The sequence below is a fragment of the Aquarana catesbeiana genome, linkage group LG01, assembly GCF_042186555.1.
Source record: "Aquarana catesbeiana isolate 2022-GZ linkage group LG01, ASM4218655v1, whole genome shotgun sequence".
NCBI lineage: Eukaryota > Metazoa > Chordata > Amphibia > Anura > Ranidae > Aquarana > Aquarana catesbeiana.
The window spans coordinates 949,860,444-949,875,502 of NC_133324.1; the positions used below are offsets into that span (position 1 = coordinate 949,860,444).

A 15,059-nucleotide genomic window follows, 5' to 3' on the forward strand; every position below is an offset into this window, starting at 1 on the left:
GAAAAAGAGTTATCTGAAAAAAACAAGTTATTAGCAATATCTTCCAATGGGTAAGCATGGGGTCTCCTGCCCTGAAGACCCCAGAGTAAGAGTATTGTGACAGACCTAGCCAGGAGAGAGACTTTTGGAGGGGACTGAATGCTAGCCTCTTGCCGATTGATCGTGGGCCCTGGCATTTTGGGGAACGGTGCTCTTTGTGAGCTGTATGCCTGGGGACTCTTGAGGTGGTATTACTGTGGATTCGGGTCCTGGTCCCCCAGGACACACAGACTCTGGGGACCCTGTGTATGCCATATGGGAAATGGTGACTTGTAGGGTATGTCTTGGATTGCTTAAAATGGGACAGCAATATTTATCCCCAATATCTCCCAGGATATATATGTAAAGACTATTATTGGTTTGTTTGATTCTGAACTCAACATGTTAATTGAGTGAGCTGATCACATTAGCCTCCAGGACTGGCTAGGAGATGAACAGTCTACTCCTACTATAAGTGTTGATGACTAGGCTGAGGAGGGGGAGAACACTGTTTGTATTGTTAATTGTAATTAACTCCTGCTATTGTGAAAATGTCCTGTGGTTGTACTTATGATAATGTATAATGTACTGTGTGAAGCTCGGTGACCACAAGTCTGGGCAAAAGGTCATGTTAGTAAACTAGCTCATGTTAAATTAGGTTAATTAGGTTACAGGTGTATTGTTAGAGTAATATGAGCAGGTCTGCACCTCCTCTTTTACTGTATAAAAGGGCCTGTATTCCTGTCAATAAAGAGAGATTCCTGGTTGAACTTATATACAGCCTGCCTGGTGTTTGTTCTGAGCTACATAACTGGATTAGAACGGCACATAGCTGTAGTTCTAGTCCCGGAGCATCGGATGACCGAACCATCAGATGTTGCGATCTGCAATCTGATTCTATAGCAGCAGAGGAATGTCGGGAGAGTGGAACCGAGCGAGCAAGGGGCTCGTTACAAGTATAGCAAACATCGAGAAATTCTAATGAACATTTTGACCCGTGTTCCTGAGTGCAATACCCGAGATAGCCAGATATGACCACTGCGTAGTTATATAAAGTAAGTAGTCTTCTTGGGTCTCTCTCAACTATTCTCACTCACCGGAACCGAGCCACAGGGGTGGGAGGGGGAAAAAAAAAAAAGGGAGGGAGAGGAGGAAGAGATGAAAGGGAGGAGAGAAGCAGGAAGTAGGGTGTAAAGGATGGGGAGGGGTGGGGACACCACCAATTGCCCTCTCCATCCATCCTAGCCAAGTGTACGGATATAACATCACAAATGGCATGCAGGGATGCCTACTATCACGATTTTCAGTCGTGTTGGTGTGATCAGATATTAATTGACAGACTGGTGCAGATCTTGATATGAGCGTGAACCCCGAAAAGGTTGTCCAGGGTGACCACATATCAGAGTATTTGGAAACTTTGTCGAGAATGCTATCTCAGCTCCTCTACCTCAGTAATGCGATCAATACGTTATATGAATTTTGATTGTCCCCTGTAACCCATTCTTCTGAGACACAGGTCCGCGAGTAGCTTGTGCTGTAACCCTGGTTGTGGCTAAGATTCTTTGCCTTATTTGCAATCTAAAAGAACATGTTTGACCGGTCCTGTGACATACCTTTTCTTGTAAGGTGTGGTCCCGAGAACCATAGAAAAGTGACGGTCGAAAAGTTGTCCAAGTCTGTACTTTTTTTTTTTTTTTTTTTTTACTCTTTTTGTAAAGATCTATTTTTGACCCAAGCATGTTTGAATCCACTTACTCTTAGCTGACTCACTACCTCTGCTGGAAGTCTATTCCATGTATCAATTACACTTTCAGTAATGTAAAATTTTTCTGAGGTTAGTTTAGAACTTTCCTTCTGCCAGTTTGAGTCCCCATGTTCTTGTTCTTAGCTTCATATTAAAAATCCTGCCCTCCTGAACCTTATTCACACCCGTGATGTATTTTTTTTTCTTTATTTTAGCTTTTCTAGTCATACACTAATACTGAGCAGAAAAAAAAAAAAACGTGGATATAAATCAGAACAGAGACGGTTGCAAAATATAAACTATATAAGTGCATAAGTAAGGCAGATCACTCAAGCAAAAATTAGTTCGCATTAACAAGAGAGTCTACTATTGAGTATGAAAAACAAGCCCTTTTACATTATTTTTATTATTAAATAAAGGCAGACAATACAATTTGGTACAAGAGAAGTCAGAGGGCCCTGCTAGTTAGAGCTTATAATCTAGGAGGGAGGGCTAAGTGATACAAAAGGTGATAACTGTAGGAGATGAGCTGATGGAGAATGTAAAAAAAAACAGTGTATTAGAAGCAGGACAGGCTTCTTTAAAGAGAAGGGTTTTCAGGGATTGTCTAAAGAGGGATAGATTAGGAGATAGTCGGACAGATTTGGGTAGGGAGTTCCAAAGGATGGGAGAGGCTTGAAAGAAGTCCTGGAAGTGAGCATGGGAGAAGGTGACAAGAGAGCCAGAGAGCAGGAGGTCTTGGTAGGACCGAAGAGAGCAGTTTGGTTGATATTTTGAGACCAGGTCAGTGATGTAGCTGGGGGCAGAGTTGTGGATGGCTTTGTAAGTTATTGTTAGTACTTTGAATTTTATTAGTTGGGTGAGCAGAAGCTAGTGGAGGGATTGACAGAGAGGAGTAGCAGTTGGTAAGGTGGATGAGTCTGGGAGCAGCATTCATGATTGCCTGAAGGGGGGATAGCCTATGTAAAGGTAAGCCAATGAGAAGGGAGTTGCAGTAGTCGAGGCGAGAGATGACCAGGAAGTGAAATAGAAGCTTTGTGGTGTCATTGATTAGGAAGGGGTGTATTCCGGAGATTTTGCAGAGGTTTAGGCAGCATGATTTAGACAGGGATTGGATGTGGGGCAGTGAGGACAGTTCAGAGGCCAGGGTTACTCCTAGCACCCTGGCATACGGGGACGGACTGATAATTGAGCCATTGATCTTGACAGAGAGATCAGGGGAAGGGGAACGTGGGGGAGGAAATGTTATGAGCTCGGTTTTGGATAGATTGAGTTTGAGGAAGTGGTGTGACATCCAGACTAATATGTCTGTTAGTAAATGAGTGATACGTGAGGAAACTGATGGGGTGATCTGAGGGGCAGAAAGATAGATTTGGGTGTCCTCAGCGTAGAAATTATATTGAAAGCCATGGGACATGGGAAGCAATCAGCTGACCCAGGGAGGAGGTGTAGATCGAGAATAGGAGAGGTCCAAGGACAGAATCTTGGGGGACCACAATGGTAAGAGGAATAGGAGAGGAGGAAGCAGAGTTATAAGTGAAATTGAAGGTGCGGTGAAATAGGTAAGATTAAAAACAATGTAGAGTACAGTCACATAGACAAAGGGAATAGAGTTTTTTAAGGAGGAGGGGGTGGTCAACTGTATCAAAGGCAGCAGAGAGGTCCAAGAGTAACAGTATGGAATAGTGACTGTTGGTTTTAGCTGTTAGTAAGACATTTGCGAGTTTCAGGAGAGCAGTTTCTGTGGAGTGTTGCAGGCGAAATCCAGATTGAAGGGGGTCAAGAAGGTTATTCTCAATGAGGTGGCAGCCCAGCCATTTGTAGACTAGACATTCAAGGAGTTTGGAGACAAAATGGAGTAAGGAGTTTGGTCTTAGGTTGTTAAGATTGGTGGGGTCCAGTGAGGCCTTTTTAGGTATGAGGGTTGGGGAAGATGCGGAAGTAGAGAGGGAGAGATTAGATATGAGTTAAAGAGTATTTGCGAGGGAACAGAGTCCAGGGGGCAGGTGGTTAGTTGGGCGTTTAGAAAAAAATTTTAGTGACTTTCTCTATAGTAGCTGGATTAAACAAGGGAGGTATTGATTGTGCAGTTGGACAAGGAGTGTAAGGTGAGGGAGATATCTGTACAGTGGAGATCTCATCACAAATGGTATTAATTTTGTTTTTTAAGTGATTAGCAATCTCCTGGGCAGTGAGTAAGTTAGTGAGTGGAGGGGTGAAAGTGAAGGTAGAAAAGAGTTGATGGGGACTGAGTGAGAGGGTGCTAATGGGAGTGATAAAATAGGTCTGTTTGGCAGTGTGGAGGCAAGAATTGTATTTTTGAAGGGCAGACTTATTTTGGTTGAAGTCTTGCTGAGACTTAGTCTTGCGCCACAGACTCTCAAGAGCACGGCTACGTTTTTTGAGGCTTCGGTTATTGTCTGTTCCCAGGGTTGTAGCGATTGAGGCCTGATTCTGTGTATAGTGAGGGGGCCAATGTGTCCAGGGTGGATGACAATGAACTGTTGTAGACAGAAGTGGCCAGGTTGGGGCAGGACAGGGCTGAGATTTTGTCATAGAGAGGATCTGTTGCAGAAAAAAGAAGAGAAGGGTTAAGATGACAAAGGTTTCTATGGGTAACTGTTAGGTAGTTGGGAGGCAGGTGGAGGAAGGCAAGGAGAGAGTGAAGCTGATAAGATAGTGATCAAATAGAAAAAAATAGTGTTGGAATGGCTGCAAGGAGTGCATAGGTAGGATAATACAAGATCAAGGCAGGTGCCATCAGAGTGAGTAGAAGCGTGTGTCCATTGTTTTAGGTCACATTCCTAAAAACACTCCTGGGGAGGAACTGCCATGTTCCTTTGACAATGACTTGTAGAAAAACTGCTAGTTAAAACATGGGGAAGGTAAGATATAAGACATAAGAGTAGGGAAGTGCTGCACGTGGCTTTAAATACATCTTATCGGCTATGTTACTGTGGAGTAGACCGTAGGGACTGGTAATCCGTGGAGAACGTAAATTCAGTCCAGTAGAACCAGCATTTGCGAAAATGTGCTTCTTTGTTTTGGACCGTAGCCATCAATTCCTCCACCATGTAAGTTTTATTGATCTTAGTTAGCCGTAGGCTAAGTGGTGAGCTGTAGGTTGCTTCCAAAATAGGGGAATGTTTCCTTTGGCTGCATTTTAAGTCAATTAATTAGAAGGGAGCGTTCAAATTGTTTAAAAAAAATTGGAGTTAGATGAAGGAGGGAGGCTGGCTGATCATTCAGCATCCGAATATCCATTAATCTATATATAACCTGTGTCACCTGTTTCCAAAATGGAGTGAGCTTTGAGCAAGACCCAAATATATGAAGCATTGTGCCCTGTTCTCTGTGGCATCTCCACCCTTTTTGTATTTAAATGTTTCAGTCATGTCCCTTCTTTCTCTTCTTTCCTACAGACTGTACAAGTAAATTCCTGAAGTCTCTCCCGATGCTTTATCCCTCAGACCTTTCACCATTTTTGTTGCTCCTCTCTTGACTCGTTCTATCTTAATCTTGTTCATCACTCTAGAGATAACTAACAATATATATAGAGGAATCAGGACCTCCTTCCCCCTGCTGGTTATCCCTCTAGTGATAACTAAAGATATATATAGAGAAATCAAGACCTCCTTCCTCCTGCTGGTGACCCCTCTAGTGATATAAAGATCTAAATAGAGGAATCAAGACTTCCTTCCTCCTGTTGGTTATCCCTCTAGTGATAACTAAAGTTTTATATAGAGGAATCATGACCTCCTTCCTCCTGCTGGTGACCCCTCTAGTGATATAAAGATCTATATTAATTAATCAGAACCTCCTTCCTCCTGCTGGTAACTCCTCTAGTGATACAATGTTTTATATAGAGGATTCATGGCCTCCTTCCTCTATATAAAGGACTCAGAAACTCCTCCTTCCTGCTGGTTATCCTTCTAGTGATAACTAAAGATCTATATAGAGTAAGCAGGACCTCCTTCTTTCCTGCTGGTGATCCCTCTAGCGATATATAGATCTATATAGAGGAATCAGGACCTCCTTTCTCCTGCTGGTGATCCCTCTAGTGATAACATATATATATAGAGGTATCAGGACCTCCTTCCTCCTGTTGGTAATTCCTCTAGTGATAACTAAAGATCTATATAGAGGAATCTGGACCTCCTTCCTCCTGGTGGTGACACCTCTTGTGATTTAAAGATCTAAATAGAGGGGTCAGGACTACCTTCCTCCTGTTTTATTGTTACCTTTAGTGATAACTAAAGTTTTATGTAAGGGATTCATGACCTCCTTCCTCCTGCTGGTGACCTCTTTAGTGATATAAAGCACTATATAGAGAAATCAGAACCTCTTTCCTCCTGCTGGTGACCCATCTAGTGATATAAAGATCTATATAAAGGAATTAGAACCTCCTTCCTCCTGCTGGTGACCCCTCTAGTGATAACTAAAGATCTATATAGAGGAATCAAGACCTCCTTCCTCCTGATGGTGACCTTTCTAGTGATATAAAGATCTATATAGGGGAATATGTAACTCCTTCCTCCTGCTGGTGATCCCTCTAGTGATACTGTATAAAGATCTACATAGAGGAATCCGGACCTCTTTCCTCCCAGAAGAAGACACCAATTACCAACTCATTATTTGCCAAGTGTTGCAAGTACTTTTATATCACCTTCAGTGATTATTAGTAGTTACTGTACCTAGAAAAATTGCTGGATGAAAATGCTGATAATAGCGTTTTTGTGCTGGCTTTTAGTAGCGTTTTAGTGGCTTTTTAGAAGCTTTTAGGAGTGTTTAGGAACATTTTCTTATTTATTTTTGGGAAACTCTTATTTTTGTTTTGTTTTAAGCTGGGTTCACACCTATGAAAATTGGATGCAGGTTTCCCCGCATCCAATTCGCATAGCAGGAGATTGTGACCGCTTTCTATGGAGAGAATATTTATACTACAAAAACAAAATAAAATGGTAGGCGAACGCACCTAGTGCATTACCAAAAGACATTTATTCAATGATACGATCAATAAAAAAATGGGTACTCGCAAGATGGCAAGTAGTAGTGTTGTGGAAATTGATGTACGCTATGCGCAATCAACTTCACTTGCGCTAATAAGCGCACTTTTCAGCTCTTTTGGATAGTGCAATGGAGCGCTCGTGGTTACCAAGTAAAACAGACACAGCAGCTGTTATCACATTGGAAGCTCCTTAGTCACTCCTCCTTAACAAAGAGAGCTCAGTTTATTTATAGGACTTTGAATGGACTTTGAACAGGGGTAACAAAAGGGACTTGGTGGTGACTATAAAGTTCAGCCAATCAAGCCCATGTATACATTCGAAAAGTAGGTGTTATACAAAACTCAACCAATGAAAACACATGTGTACATTCAAAAAGAACAATGACTAGGGGAGTGTCTGATCGTGCCCGGGCAGACTAGTGTGCACAATTTCCCACCGTTTGTACTTGGAAAACTGCCCTCAACAGTTAACAAAAAAAACGACGTGTAGTGGGATTGGCACCTAAGAAATCATGAACGCCATTCCGACCAAGCTCGTGCACACATTCTCGCTTCTACCATTGGTGCGAATCCTTATTTTGCAAGGTTCAGAGAACATTGCATAGCCAGACTATACTACCGTTTCTATGGACGGTAAGCTATCTACAGGGCCATGTCACAGTCTCTCCATGGTGATCAGACACACAGAAAGACATGAGAGTACATTCCCCCGCAAAAGCAGACAGGTATCAAATCGATAATATCTTTGCAGAGCGAACATATCTCCACCAATCGGACAAATCTGAGCATAACGCAGGGACCCTCACTGGTGTACATATCTACGCAGAGCGAACACCTCTCCACATCCACAGGAAGGTTTTCACTACCAATGGTCCTTCACCGGTTCCGCTTCGCTCTTATGAGCGAGCCGCAAGTAGAACTGACACCGGAAGACACTGTGACAATACATATTAAATACATCTTAATAAAATTGTTACAACAGTAGTAAGCCATAAAAACACACAGTGCTGAGCAGTGTGGACGCACATGTGCCGTAACCACATCACAGGATATACAGCTGATGTGTTTTTGGAAGCTCACTCCCTTCCTCAGACCTAAGCTATCTAGGGTTACCCATTTTTTATTGATCGTTTTTTTGATCGTATCATTTGAATAAATATCTTTTGGTAATGCACTAGGTGTGTGCGCCTTCCGTTTTTTTCGCGCAGCAAAGAAACTGCATGCGTAAATCGCGCCCGCATATATAAACGGTGTTCAAATCACACATGTGAGGTATCGCCGCAATCACCAGAGTGAGAGCAATAATTCTAGAAAAAGGCCCCCTCTGTAACTCTAACCTGGTAACTGTTAAATTTGTTTAAAGCGTCGCCCATGGAGATTTTTAGGTACCATAGTTTGCCGCCATTCCACGAGTGTGCACAATTTCAAAGCGTGACATGTTAGGTATCTATTTAGTCGGCATAACATCATCTTTCACATTGTAGAACAAATTTGGGCTAACCTTACTGTTTAGTTTTATTAAATTAATGAAAGTGTATTTTTTTTCAAAAAAATTGCGTTTTAAAAACCGCTGCGCAAATATCGTGTGACATCAAATATTGCAATTATCGCCATTTTATTCTCTGCTAAATATATATATATATAATGTTTGAGAGTTCTAAGTAATTTTCTAGCAAAATATACAGATTTTATTCACTCTAATAAAAAGACCAGGCAAGTATTGGGAGGTTTTGAGGCTGCCCCTTACAGATATGGCAGGTATAACATACAGTTGGCCATGGAATTAAAAAGGGAACTATTTTAGGGCATACCTACCAACCATTGACCTTACCTACCTAGAAATAAAATGTTGTTTGGAAGGAATCTGTTGTTGCATTGCAAACTAAACATTCTGGTTACGCTGATTTACAAAAGACAGTCTCATTGCTCATAGCCATAGCATAGTTACATAGTTACATAATTAGTAAGGTTGAATAAAGACACCAGTCCATCCAGTTCAACCTGAGTGAGTGTGGGTGCGTGTCTACAATTGTCCCTATCTATTATTTTTCATTAAGATGCTCCTCTATTATATATTCTTTATTTAAGGTATCCATGTAGTGCCGTTAATTTACGCTGCACTCCACACATACATCACACACTCACATCAGTCCCTACCCTCAAGGAGCCCACAATCCAAAGTCCCCAACTCACATTCATATACTAGGACCGATTTTGGACAGAAGCCAATTAACCTACCAGCATGTCTTTGGAGTGTGGGAGGAAACCGGAGTACCTGGAGGAAACCCACGCAGTTACAGGGAGAACATGCAAACTCCGGGCAGTTAGTGTCGTGTTTGGGATTCGAATCAAAAACCATTTTTACTGCTAGGCGAGAGTGCTAGTGAGCAAGCTCACTTGGAGCAAGATCCTTTCTTGCTTGTTTTGTTAGGAGCAAGACTCATTCTCATACTGCCACTGAATGGGAATCCTCCTGACTGTGCCTGTTCAACCCCCCCCCAGGGCTATGCACACACTGACCCCTCATTCTCTCTGGGCTCGACTGCCAGATTTAAAAAGACAATGTCTACTTTGATCTCCCCAGGTTTGGCTGTGGATCACATCCCTTGTGCAAACATTCACGCGTAGGCCAAAATGATCGAAAACTTCTTTACTGTATACAGTTGAGTGGCAGCATAACAGTTACAATTTGAATAATCCACAGCTGTTCTCAACAACAATGGAGGTATTGTAGAACTGCCTGACTAGGAGATGCTCGTTGCTTTGGCTGGAGTGATTAGCCTGCACTTTCTCCCTACTGTCTTCCATACTTCCTTCACCCTGAAGGAGGGGACGAGTCCTTACTGCCTTTTCCTCAGCTCTGATGTAATAGAGCGTTACCTTATTTCACCAAAAGTCCAGTAATAAAAAGCCCTCAGAGAGCCCTATTTTTCAACCAGGGAGGGTGGAGAGCAGGAGCACAGCAGCCTTGTCTTCTTTCCTTGATCTCTCCAGGCTTCTCGCAGGTCCCCTTCCCTCAGAATCCTCTGTGTAGGGGGAGTAACCTTTAAAGGGGAGACATCTGGTACAGATTTACGAAACTCTCTATGATGACATACCCACAACAGCTGTTTTTTCTCTTTTTGGAGGAGCAGATACAGTAATTGACTTCAAGATGTTCCCAAAACCAGCACGATTCTTCTCCATGAAGAATAAACTCTGTAGCCCTGCGGTGGAAACTTATTTCTGCTGCTCACACCAGAGACTTTTTGTCACTTTATAGTCAATACTTGAAGACTACTTTTGAAAATGTGATGGTTCATTTACTGGCAGCCCACAAGCATTGTCTGGATGGATATATAATCTGTTCTCCTCCTTCTTCCATCAGTTCCCCCTTTACAGTCTCTTCATTCTCATCCTCTCCCATACACTTCCCCAATAATCTCTCATTATTCTCTTATTTCTTGATGGTAGATTTTCTTTTTGTTCCACTTTTATACTGGATGGAACAATTATATAACAATTAGTACAAAAAGCAAGTTACCTTATATTGTATTAAACATTAAAAAGTAACTGTGCAACAGTAGATACATCCACTTCTAAAATGACTTTGCTAAAGAACAAACACACATCTCCTGTTATTAATAATAATAGCCTGTAACAGTGGTGAAGGCCATAGAAATACTTCAGTGGCCTCTGTAAAAGCTTACTTGAATATGGTTGTGTAAAATGTATGTGTTCCCATTATTTGTTACAGACTTACTTTCTCCTTGTGTTCTGTAGGGTCCATTATGGCAGAGTCAGTGGCCATGTTGAATTTCTACCCGGGTTTCCCAGCTGGACAGGAGCAGTCCAATTGTGGAGAGTTTATTTTCCTTGTAGACCGGTCTGGCAGTATGGGATGTTCAATGAATTCTGAGCCAAATGCCCCAAAGCGGATTCAGAGTGCCAAGGTCAGTAAATTGCCCAATTTAGTCATCTAACACCATCACAAATGTAAACATTTCCCAGGATCCTTGCTGTTAGTTTTTATAACAGTTATATGTTTATAATAAATGTAGCACCAGACAGAACATAGGCTGTCCCATGTTCTGCCTGCCGAAAGACATCATGCACAAGCCTAAGCAAGATAGGTGGAACCTGCCTTAAAATTTCCCATTATCCTCTGTCCCCCTGATAACAAACCAATGCTATAGACACTAAACTACACACGGGCCGCACAATGCAGCAGAAAAACTGCTAAGTGCAAAAGATGCTGATCTATTGCTTATGTAGCAGCACGTCCTCTGCCTAATGTTTGGTAACTGATATTTTAATAAGTATGTAGTTGTCCTTTAAATCCATTTTCTATCTATTCCTCTTGTAAATAGTCTAATGGATGAAAGATAAAATGTCTACAAACTTGTCTCACCATTCACCTACTGCATGAGAGATGGCAAGCTGCTCAAGCTGATTCTTTTGCAATGCTAGCATTGGAAAAACCTACCTGATAATCTGATAGGGAACCTAACTGAAGTGTGAAGCTAACCTGATGTTCAAAGGAGTGAATTGAACCTTGGCTTGATTTGTTACAGAATAAAGTGAGGTGAAGTAAACTGATGTTCAGTTGAAGGGTCCATTCATACAAATGGCAAGGTTTTTTTTTTTTTTTTAAATACTCCCTATATGCTTGATTAGATGTTTAAAGTGCGCACTGATTGCCATCGTGTCCCTTTCCATTATAGTAAATAATAGGAGATTTTGTACTCACCATAGAAAAAACATTTCTTTTAGTTCATTGAGGCCCACGGGAGTCAGAGACTTTTGGATTATACTGTCATCTACAGGAGGATCAGACACTGGTAAACAAAGGAAACAGTGACCAGACTTGAATAACCCCTTTCAATCCCAGAATGCACCAGTTTTGTAATAACTCAAAGCTGAGAACAATACCATAAACAAAGAGGGTAAATCCTGTGTCCTTCAACGATCACAAAGTAATATGTAGCACTAACTCACGGTGGAGCTGCTGGTTTAAAGCGGGCTGTTACCGTCACCTTTGTTACCTCAATTTCACCGGAACCGGCTCTAGGGTCCCGTTGAGTTTAATACCAGACAGTGTAGACACCAGACACTTGAGTATCTTTTCCAATGCTTTAATAAAGAGTAACTGAAGGAAGTAGCAGGAAAGAGGTAGAAGGCAAGTTGCAGGGAAGTTCAAATACCTTTTCTTGATGTAATATTAGGAATTGGAATCTTGTAGATGAATGTACTCTCCTTTTAGAGTTGAAACTTTGCCCGCCCGGATAGGTTTCTCTCACTAACCTAGCAACCGGCATGCAGCATGAACAAAAGTCTCTGCCACAGACTTGAATGGAATAGAAACCCATACGATCCTCTGACACAGGATGCAATGGTTTTCGATGGATAGCAAACACAGCACTAGAACCTTTAAGCCGACCCGGCAGTACTATGTGGTAGGTTAACTTTAGGATACGTCCTCCAACTGAGTCACCAGGCCCCTCTCCAGACCAGCACTCTGCATGATCCTTCCATGATGGGTCCTCCTCTGGGATCTTCTCAGCTGTCCAGCTTCTTCCCGTAGGACAGACAGCACAGGACCATTCCCTCGCCGCTGTGGTAGGCCCCGGACAGGCTTCTGGGCCCACCCACACGCTGCAGCAACGTGGGCCTCCCGGTCGGAGGACCACGAGGTAGTACTCCTAACACATACCTGTCGGCCAGGAGGGCCAGCAGGTGGAATGAAAAGAACCCTAAAACATGGCGTTTGTCCCATAAATACCCTCCCCCAGAATGCAACTCGGAGGACCACCTCCACCGAGTTATCTCCGGGACAGAAGAGCACCCATACGCTTCAGCGCGTTGCCTTTCCAACACCGACCTATGGCGACAACGACACCCACAGGCACAATGTGAAACTACATGCAACACAGCCAAATTGGAACAGAGGCTAAATCTGACTATGTATGAAACAGATAACCCACTAAATTTACCTATAAGCGGTAGATAAAAATCTACCAGCGCTACAAATAGATTTCAAGGTAAGTACGAAAATCCTATTTTCTCTTTAGTTCATTGAGAAACACAGGATGTAGAGACATTTGGGATGTCCAAAAGCAGTCCAACTGAGGAGTGGGCAACACAGCAAACCAAGCTCTAACAGGTCCATAAAAAAAACTTGGTAGTGAAGTGTGCTGTGACAGGAAAAGGTTGAAGTTTATTTTTAAGACTATGGGCTTGACCAATAATCTCTCTAGTGCCGCGTACACACGACCGAACTTTCTGGCAGAAATGGTCTGATGGAATCATTTCATCGAACATTCTGATCGTGTGTGGGCTTCATCGGACTTTTTCTTTCGAAAATTCTGATGGATCTAGAAATAGAACATGTTTTAAATCTTTCGGACGGAATCAATTCCTATCGGGAAATCCGTTCGTCTGTATGCTATTCCGTCGGACCACAAACGACGAAAGCGCAGCTATTGGCTACTGGCTATTGCACTTCCTTGTTCTAGTCCCGTCGTACGTCATTGCGGTCTAAACGATTGGACTGTGGTGTGATCATGTGTAGGCAAGTCCGTTTCAGTGGAACTCCGTCGTAAAAACCGTCAGAATTCATTCTGATGGAAAAACCGGTCTTGTGTACGCGGCATTAGGCTGGCTATACAATATCCAGCCCTTTACCCCAAGCATCATACACAAGATGTTGAGGTAAAAACCAAAGGGATGACTCTTTATTAAAAATCCGACACATACTTTATACCCCACAGGAGGACATTCCCCTCATGGGGATATTAGCATGACAATGCAAACTTCAAACAGCAATCCCATTAACAGCTAACAACTAATGCCCCGTACACACGGTCGGACATTGATCGGACATTCCGACAACAAAATCCTAGGATTTTTTCCGACTAATGTTGGCTCAAACTTGTCTTGCATACACACGATCACACAAAGTTGTCGGAAAATCCGATCATTCTGAACACGGTGACGTAAAACACGTACGTCGGGACTATAAACGGGGCAGTGGCCAATAGCTTTCATCTCTTTATTTATTCTGAGCATGCGTGGCACTTTGTCCGTCGGATTTGTGTACACATGATCGGAATTTCCGACAACGGATTTTGTTGTCGGAAAATTTTATATCCTACTCTCAAACTTTGTGTGTCGGAAAATCCGATGGAAAATGTGTGATGGAGCCTACACACGGTCGGAATTTCCGACAACAAGGTCCTATCACACATTTTCCGTCGGAAAATCCGACCTTGTGTACGGGGCATAACAGTGATCCTAATTAAACAGTGATGTGATTAACAGTAAGCTAATCAACAGCCAGACGCCCAGACAATGCTTTGATTAATCAGGGATCCCACCCCACCTCAGACAGTTCGGCACCAACAACGAGACAAAACTCTTCTGCCCCGTACACACGGTCGGACATTGATCGGACATTCCGACAACAAAATCCTAGGATTTTTTCCGACTAGTGTTGGCTCAAACTTGTCTTGCATACACACGGTCACACAAAGTTGTCGGAAAATCCGATCATTCTGAACGCGGTGACGTAAAACACCTACGTCGGGACTATAAACGGGGCAGTGGCCAATAGCTTTCATCTCTTTATTTATCCTGAGCATGCGTGGCACTTTGTCCATCGGATTTGTGTACACAAGATCGGAATTTCCGACAACGGATTTTGTTGTCGGAAAATTTTATATCCTGCTCTCAAACTTTGTGTGTCGGAAAATCCGATGGAAAATGTTCGATGGAGCCCACACACGTCGGAATTTCCGACAACACGCTCCGATCGGACATTTTCCATCGGAAAATCCGACCGTGTGTACGGGGCATGACAATATTCCAGCAGTCTGAAAAAGTGGAATTATTGATAAATATTTTTGTCCCAAGTGGAGGAGCTTCTCCAACTCAGTCTGCAGGAGGGCAGCCATATTTTCTCTGACCATTAACCTGTACCAGATTAATATGTGTTTAGTCCAGTTGGTGAAAACAACACCCTTAGTTTAGACACCTCATCCCAATAAAGGTAAATACAGCAAAGAAGGGATAGGGGGATTTTTGCGGTGCCAAATACAGGAAAACACAGTTGACTTACTAAAAATAAAACATAATTTTACTGACATAACATAGTTAAAAGGACATACTGTTTTAAGGCAGTATAAAGTTACAAACGTTTGGTGGTCAAAAGTATACAGGTGAATGATAAATCGCAGAAGGAAATATTGCACACTAGCCCGACATGTTTCGCTACTTAAGCTTCCTCAGGGGATGTGCAAGAATTTTATGAGA

At 42.5% G+C, this 15,059-nt stretch overlaps 1 protein-coding gene across 3 annotated transcripts in view; it reads left to right on the plus strand.

The window, feature by feature from the left end:
- The window catches only part of LOC141121578 (von Willebrand factor A domain-containing protein 5A-like), a 155,851-nt gene that overhangs the window by 48,231 nt on the left and 92,561 nt on the right, over window positions 1-15,059 (plus strand). For all 3 annotated transcript variants that reach the window (XM_073611216.1, XM_073611232.1, XM_073611223.1), the window contains exon 7: window positions 10,533-10,702. In XM_073611216.1, coding sequence (XP_073467317.1) covers window positions 10,533-10,702 — 170 coding nt within the window. The remainder of the gene's footprint in view (window positions 1-10,532; window positions 10,703-15,059) is intronic.